This window comes from Aptenodytes forsteri, unplaced genomic scaffold, assembly GCF_000699145.1.
Source record: "Aptenodytes forsteri isolate BGI_AS27 unplaced genomic scaffold, ASM69914v1 Scaffold81, whole genome shotgun sequence".
NCBI lineage: Eukaryota > Metazoa > Chordata > Aves > Sphenisciformes > Spheniscidae > Aptenodytes > Aptenodytes forsteri.
Genome location: NW_008795259.1, coordinates 6308142 through 6316605, shown reverse-complemented (window position 1 = coordinate 6316605; position 8464 = coordinate 6308142). Strand labels below are relative to the sequence as shown.

Sequence of the window (8464 nt, the reverse complement as noted above, 5' to 3'; positions counted from 1 at the left end):
GTGTCCTTTTCTTTCCTTTGTTATAACCAATGTTGCATTTTTATGACCACGTCCAGAGGAAAATCAAGCATGGAACATTGTCTAGATAGCTTCTGGGTGAAAAGAGATAGTAAATGGAAAGATAAATGGGGATGAGAACAGAGATAATGTGCAGAGAAAGGGAGGAGCCAGAAGAGGGATGGGCAGACAGACAGCTGGAGCAAATGGGGCAGTATCCTCTGGAGGTAGCTTTTCTCTATTCTTGCCAGCCTCTCCTGCTCTGGCTCCACCTAAGTAGGTGAAGGGGAGAGATCCCTGTGCCGTGGGCACTTCCAGCATGGAGGAGGGTGATGAAGGAAGGGATGCTGAGTGGCTGCTTCCCTAGGGTAACTTGAAGATTACACATTTCTGGCTGCAGGTGTAGAAAAATACCTTGTCTGGGGAGATGCTGCTCTCCCATGTCAGTCTTTATATAAATTTTCTCACCGCTCTCACATTGTAGCTATGTCCTTAAGGGTTAGGTATGCAAGTCCTGTCTGTGGCAGGATTTAGTGTATACTGGCCCAGGGATCAGTAACTAGATAATAAATCTTTTTGAATCTTGGCTTGCATTATGTCTTGATAGGAAAGTAAATCTCACCCTCTCAGCAGCAAGCTATTCTTTCATTGCAAGGATACAGCTGGTGAATGATGTTTTCCAAACTGATAAATGTGGGATTTCCTGTGCCGCAAGTTATTTTGTTTGTCTTGGATGTTTGTGTTACAGCTTTATGAAGCAATCTGTCTGGGGAAAGGCCCAGAAATAATTGGCTGAGGCTTTTCTTCTGATATAGGTCTTTATAACCATAGATCTATAGCAAATCCAAATGTGAAAGTAAAATCATGTTTCACCCTGGTGCTGGGATGTTGAATACAGATAGTTGTGCTTCCACACGCATGTTGTATTCCTGTCTCTATAGCTGTTCGTTTTAAAACCAGCTAATGCATAGAAGATGAAAAAAGTTTGAGAGGTTGAAGAAAATAGACTCTTGCATCAGATACAGACCCTTCCATAGCCTTCCTGGTAGTTGACTGGAAATGTTCATTCAAACAACTTCCTTGCAAGCATCACTCAGGGGTAGTGATTGACTTTCCTATAGCTTCCATAGCTTTAAAATCCACCTGTACTTTAGGCTTTGTTCAGTATATTTGTTTTTCAATCCTCAATTGCAATGCTTGAAGAGGAAACAGCAAAACAACTTTTTTCCTGTCTCTTCATATTCATTTGGCATTCTTTTCCTCCTTCTTCTCGAGGGCTTTCCTTGGCAGACTGCACACAAAGTGACTTTCAGCTCATGCCAGGTAAGCACAGGGACATCCCTCCAGATGGACTTTTAGGAGATTTATTGATGCCTTTGTGTCATCACCATTGTATGAGCCCCATTTCTTACAGGTTGCAACTTTGTCTCCTGTTGCTTTCCTTCATCTATTCGAAATACTGACTTTTCTTTTTCTGCCCAACATCCTAATTCCTGATGGCGACAGGGCTTCTGCAATCAACTCCATCATCTTTTCCTTCCTGGAAGTAAGACAATGAAGAAGGCTATTACCTGGGAAAAACTACTTTCTTTAGGACAATTTATTAAGCCATTTGTGACTTTGGCTCCTTGTTCTGTTTTTGATCCTTAGATGGTCTCCATTTCTTAAAAATGATAAGAAGCTTAGAGAGTATAATGCAACCTTGCAGCAACACATCTTGCAAATGGACAACTAAGGCATAGAAAAGTTAGCAATGCAATGAAGATCTGGGAGAGAGAACCAAGAGGAAATAAGTATTCTCTTGCTTCCTTGTCCTTTTCCTATTTTGCCACACATACAAGGCAGAGCAACTTTGTGCCACAGAAGGGGCAAGAATAAATCATAGTAAGTCACAGTCTGAAAAATAAAAAGCCATCAGTTCAGCTGCAGGAATTCTGTAAGATTGCTAGTACAGTTCTGTAAGATTGCTAATTAAAAATCAGTATTAAAATACTATTCTGAGAAGTTAAAGAAGGGAAACAAATCTCTGGTAGCCCATCTGCTTTCCTGTAGCTACTGGTAACTTGTGCTGCATCTGTCTACTGTGCTGTGTGATGTTTCAGAGTGGCTCAGAATCAGCAGCCCCTCGACTTTCTGCGGCTCCCGAGCCCCATTGGCTGGGACGCAAAGCAGAGGCGGAGAGTGCCCTGAATATTTTTCTCCTCCACACACCATAAAACAGGCAGCTGGCATGCCCTGTCTGACAGCGAGACCGGTGCTTGCAGTTTGAAATTAGTTTCTGCTCCGCAGCAGTCACTTGGGCGTTTTACGTTTGCCTCTGTTAATGGAAGGGAACAAAAAAACCTTGCAGCATACCAGTGAACTAAACGGGAACTGACCACAGGGGAGAATCTGATGCACGCTTACAGACTGTTGGGACTCTGTGGCATAGATCACCAAGGTAAATGTGAGGATGATCAGAAACTGCATCTGTGAGAGAGTAAACCAGTATTTCTGAGTTTGAAACCTTATTTTGTAACAGCAGTCAAAGTGTTCTGAACTGCTACCTGCCTCAGTGCTGGCTTATTTTTCTTTTCTTCCCAAGCTGAAAAGCCAAAGAAGGTTTTCAAAGGAATGCAAAAGGAACAGGAGTTTTAAAAGCAGGACGGTGAAAGGGGATCTCCATAACATGAATTTCACCCAGCACCGTGGGACACTCCAGCCTCTCCATTTCTGGAACCACAGCTACGGACTGCATGGAGGTGCCAGCGAGCCCAATGCAAAGGGCCACTCCTCTGGAGGCTGCTACGAGCAACTCTTTGTATCCCCTGAAGTGTTTGTGACTCTGGGCATCATCAGCTTGCTGGAGAACGTCTTGGTCATTGTGGCGATAGCCAAGAACAAGAACCTCCATTCGCCCATGTACTTCTTCATCTGTAGCTTGGCAGTGGCTGACATGCTAGTGAGTGTATCTAATGGATCAGAAACTATTGTCATCACGCTGCTAAACAATACAGACACAGACGCACAGAGCTTTACCATAAACATTGACAATGTCATTGACTCAGTGATTTGCAGTTCCTTGCTTGCATCAATTTGCAGTCTCCTCTCAATAGCAGTGGACAGGTACTTTACTATCTTTTACGCCCTCCAGTACCATAATATCATGACGGTGAAGCGCGTAGGGGTCATCATCACATGCATCTGGGCTGCTTGCACAGTCTCAGGCATTTTGTTCATCATTTACTCTGACAGCAGTGTTGTCATCATCTGCCTTATTAGCATGTTCTTCACTATGCTCATTCTCATGGCATCCCTCTATGTCCACATGTTCATGATGGCTCGGATGCACATCAAAAAGATTGCTGTCCTTCCAGGGACTGGCCCTATTCGCCAAGGGGCCAACATGAAAGGGGCCATCACTCTCACCATCCTGATTGGAGTTTTTGTTGTGTGCTGGGCTCCATTTTTCCTGCACCTGATTTTCTACATCTCCTGCCCCTACAACCCTTACTGTGTGTGCTTCATGTCCCACTTTAACTTCTACCTCATCCTCATCATGTGCAATTCCATCATCGATCCACTCATCTATGCATTCCGGAGTCAGGAGCTCAGAAAAACATTCAAGGAGATTATATGCTGCTGCAGCCTGAGAGGGCTTTGTGATTTGCCTGGCAAATATTAAACCGAGTGGATATGTTACTGTACACAACATGCAGCACAGACTTCCAAGCCTTCAGATCCTCTTAGCAGAATTTGGGTTAAATCTTTAAGAGTGAGCACCTCTTTCTGTCTCCCCTCCTTCTCATCCTTGTGTCCCATTCACGTGTAATTCATATTTCTGTATAATGTTTGTGATATCTACAGTTTGTAATTTATTTGGCTAGAAAGAGAAGTAGCACTTCATACCAATTTGTAAGTAAGCAAATAAATGTAATGGTGAATGTGAAATACTAACAAACATGAGCAGCTGTATGTTCCAAGTGCTGACGAAATAAATAACTTGTCTGACTTACAGTACATATTGGCTGATACTGTTTTTTATTCTGTTGAAGTAATTTTAGCTATCCATTACATTATATAGAGCTTAAAATAGAGCATATGCTTCTCTATTAGTAGATTAGAGGTTTTCCGGAATTAGAAAGCAGATTTTTCATAGAGGTTACTGCAACCAACGAGTTGTGTTCATTCATTTTGAACTCTTTTCCTCCTACTCTACAAGCAGCAATTCTGTTCTTTGTTACAGTTATTGCTTACAACAATAAGATTTTTCAAATGCCTGCTACCCAGACAATCGAATGCTTGGGTTTTTTTGGTTTGGGGTTTTTTGTTTTGTTTTTTTTTCAAGATGATGATTGCTGTATGTCTGAGAGTACCTTTTTGCAAAGTTGAAATTGCTCCCTGGAGCATCAGTTAGCCCTGGATATATTTACTAGACTGGCATCCACGTAGACTAGCACCTTCCATTTAGCCATGAAGCAGGTACAGTATTAACACTGACAGTGCCAGCACCATTGTAAAGATTCACTGAGAGATTTACCTGATGAAGATGAAGAGGGGACTTCAGTTTGAACATTCAGTCTTTCCTTGTTCTGAGGTGCTGTGGGGAACAAGGACTCTCTGCTTCAGAAGAAAATACGTCCTTGTTAGAAACAAGCTGCCCTCTGTTCTGAAGTGTCATGTTAGCAGATGGGATCCACTGCCAGGATCCCTACAGAGGAGTCAAGGCATGTGTTAATTTGGCTTGAGCACCTCTGACCATACTGTGGAGCACATGAGCTTTGTGGGGACAATGCTATCACATGGAAGGGATGCCGGCCGACGAGTCTGTAAACCCATGCTCTGTATCTGGCAGCCCTGTGTGTTACTGCTGCTTGTAGTCAGTTCACCTTTCCAGGCATCTAATTGATGTGTTCTCAGTTTCATGTTAAAACACCACTCTCTTTCCACAGATTATAGGGACCTCAGGTCCTCTGATTTTAGCGCCTTTGGAAGTGTTTAAAGTATAAATGTGAGTACACAAGATTCCATGAAGATGTCCTTAACACCTCGACAACATCAGCTTCTATTTAAGGACATAGAAAAATAAATTTATTTATTCCCAGAAAGTATAAAAACATAGTGGTAACTGGTAGAAGACCTGGAAAGTTCTGATTTAAAAAGTCAAAATTTAATGTAAAGAATAATTTAGGTTTTAATCCTGGATGCCTGATTTTACCAAGATGAGTAGTGAATTAGTTGGATGAGCAGTCCTATTAATTTTCTTGGAAACAGCTTGTTACCTCAAGCTGCTTGTTCCCTCATTAAAGAAAGACATACAATGAAAAGCTATTCATGAGAGCCCAATGTTTGGTACCTGGGATTCTTCTCCAGACCAAGGCTGATCTTTCAGTTGTGGGTAACTTTTCAGGATGCCATAAAACTGTGACAACATTTGGTCTTCTGTCAAAGAGCATGAAGGACTTAAGGTGGGTCTCAGTATCTTTAACTTCAATTTACTTACAGGGAGAGTAATAAAGTCATTTTACATTGTGCATCAAAGTCCCTTGGTAGACCAGCAGCAGAGCAATCAGATCTCCTACACCCTACTCTTGCACTTGGGCCACTTCACCCACCACATCACTTGCAACACGCCCCTCTTACCTTCTCTCCGCTTTAGTTAATGATATTGCCACATCATAATGGTTGCTGTGTGGAAGATGTTGAAGTGTATCTACTACATTAACTCTACTTATTTTCTTCTGGAGAAAACTATAAACATTTCAATAATACATCCCTACCTGGTTCCGCTGGGTAGAGAATAAAAAAATGCCAAAGAAGGAGGATTAAAGTTCAAGGGGAGAAAAAAAAGAATGTTTTTAAATTAATAGTCTATCCAGAAATCCAATGGACTTTATTAGAGGCCTTTCCCTCTCCCGCAAGACATGATGCTAGCTATGCAAAAATGGTCTGGCAATAATGCAAGAAATTGCTGGTGTCAGTTTGAACAAGAGAAAAATCTCACTTGATCTTTGTTTTGCCTCACTTTCTTTAGCTATTTTAGGACTGTAAATTATGATATTGGGCTCCAGGTATTACCTTTGTAGTCCATGGATGCAGAGAAGGTCCAGTAGAAAGTGGCACAAGAGCAAGATATACTACCTTAGGTGCTCTGAACATTACCTTGAAAGTCTCTCTTTCTCCCCTTAGTCTATACAAGGACCAGACACCTAATTTAAACACATCTGAATTCTGAAGAAGCTGTGCTTCTGTAAATTACTTCCTGAACTCTTGATTCTTAAAACTAACATTCTCACTTCTTTTCGCAACCCAAGGGGAAGAGAAATAACAATTAATTTGTATCATGCTGGTGTGGAGGTTTTCATCAGTGGTTTTCTTGTAGTTTCCAAAAACGGTGTGTATCTCTTTTGCGCTTATTTGGACTAAGACTAGTCAAGACAGTTGTGACCCCATTAAGCTCTAAATCTCATTTAGAAATCTGATTTTTAAAACGTGCTTATTCCAGAGTTTTAGCAACTCTGAGCCTTCTTAGCAGCTCTGCTGTCTTTATTTTATAAAGCTAAATGTATATACATACTTTTTAAATTGAGGTTTTAATTAAAGAGGACTTTTGCATTTCATGGTGTTATCTTCTGGTGTTTAATTTATTGAAATTGCTGGCAAACCTCCTACATAGATAATTTTCCTATTCCCAGATACTCTGTTCCTTCTGAGTAGCTGAATCAGTTTCTGTTTGCCTATAGCTTTGGCAGCTTTCCAGCAGAGCACCATAGAAATCAGTGTTGTGAAAGGTAAGTAAGTTCATCTAGCTTGCTGGGAGTGGGGACAGTGGAGGATTGTTTTCCACACTCGATTTGCTGGACCTTTGTTCTTCTATTTGAAAATCTTCTACGAAAATGAGATTTCTTTCTTTAAATATCTGGGACCCTAATCACTTTAGCGCTTAGCATTTTAGTCAAGTTATGTAACCATGGCGCGTTCCTCTGTGGCAAGGAAATGGTTTTGTCTCCGCTTTACAGGTGTAAGGATTTACATTTTCACTTCTGCTGGAGAAAAGGAGCTAATGGATTTGCTCAGCCTCCTAGAAAGCAGTTTTTGCTTGAGCTGGGAATTGATGGTAGTGTTATCTGCCCTTTCCCAATAACTGTCTGTAATAGTAACACACAAAACTTTTGAAGCAAATGTCTTTCTTCAAGAGGGACATTTCTTTAGCTTTGAAGTAGTTTTTGAACAAAGCAAAGGACTCCAAAAAGCACTTAGGAGGCTGTAGTTGGTCTCAGTAGAGTGGATTTTGAATGATAATCCAAGATCCCCTTTACAACTGAAACATGCTGTCATCTGGAAGCAAGGAGAAATGCACTGATGGACTCATATGTTATTGAATGTGCAGCAGCAACAATGCCTTCAGTTAGCCTTTAATAGGTGTGCGGAGTACACATTATTGATGAAACTCTAAAATGACTCTGTTGTTGTTAAACTGATCCTATTCTACAGCGTGTTCATTGGGGGCTCCTTCATTCTCAAGCTGAATTCTGGTGAAGAACAACTTTGGTCCTGATGTTATTTGTAATATTCTGTATTGCTTATAGGCTTGAAAAAAAGTAGGAGTCTCAATCCCACTGGAAGGAGCTCTCAGAAAAGTGTACCTTTAGGGATGAAATCTTCCTCATTTTCCAGAAATTACTTCAGATTTTAAATTAATATTCTGATCTCTTCAATCATATCTCAAGTATCCTAGGGTTTTCTCTTTAGATGAAATACTTCTCTCACTTACTAAAAAAAGGAGACTTCACATGTCACAGGAACTGTCTACTGCTAATACAGATACTGACTGTGATTAAGCCAGGTTATGAATTAACCACGATTGGGTTTGTTTCAAATGGTTCTGTTGTCCTAGCTGCTTTTCATATTTTTGCCCATTCTGTTCATAGAAGAAGAGATTTTCAGATTTGTGGATTAAAAATCACCCCCTTCGAGTTTGTAATATAAATGTATTCATCAGTTCCACTTTTACCCATTTGTTCCCTTGCAAACATTGTTCATTTGTTTCAGTTGTTCTCCTTCACGCTTGGTATGTTTCTGTGTTTGTATATTTCTGGAATGCCATCAATCCGAGTCCTCTGAGTCACCCCCTGCCTGTGTGGTGGGTTTGCCTTTGGCCAGCAGCAGAACCCCCAGCCAGCTGTTGGCTGTTTGCTCACTCCCCACCTTAGTGGGACGAGGGGAGAAAATAGGAAGAACAGGAATGAGAAGGCTCGTGGGTCTGGATGAAGACAGGGATATCACTTACCAACTACCATCACAGGTGAAACAGACTTGATTTGGGGATAATTAACTTAATTTATGGCTAATTAAAATAAATATTTACTTACTGATTGAGCTAGTGGGAAACAAAAAGACAAACACTAGGGCAGCATTTGCCCTTTCTCCAGCCAGGCTTTCCCCGAGGCGCCCGCCCGTGGCTGAGGGGCTCAGCCGTGCCCTGCGG

At 41.3% G+C, this 8464-nt stretch overlaps 1 protein-coding gene across 1 annotated transcript; it reads left to right on the top strand.

The window, feature by feature from the left end:
* Positions 1-2244: 2244 nt before the first annotated feature.
* MC4R (melanocortin 4 receptor) lies at positions 2245-3988 on the top strand. Its single transcript, XM_019472037.1, has 2 exons — positions 2245-2437; positions 2582-3988. Exon 2 carries the CDS (start codon positions 2666-2668, stop codon positions 3659-3661), a length of 996 nt encoding a protein of 331 aa, XP_019327582.1. The 5' UTR covers positions 2245-2437; positions 2582-2665; the 3' UTR covers positions 3662-3988.
* The last annotated feature ends 4476 nt before the right edge of the window (positions 3989-8464 follow it).

Bases quoted from the DNA above. Each gene is read 5' to 3' on its own strand.
- MC4R (XM_019472037.1), top strand. From the start codon at position 2,666: ATGAATTTCACCCAGCACCGTGGGACACTCCAGCCTCTCCATTTCTGG.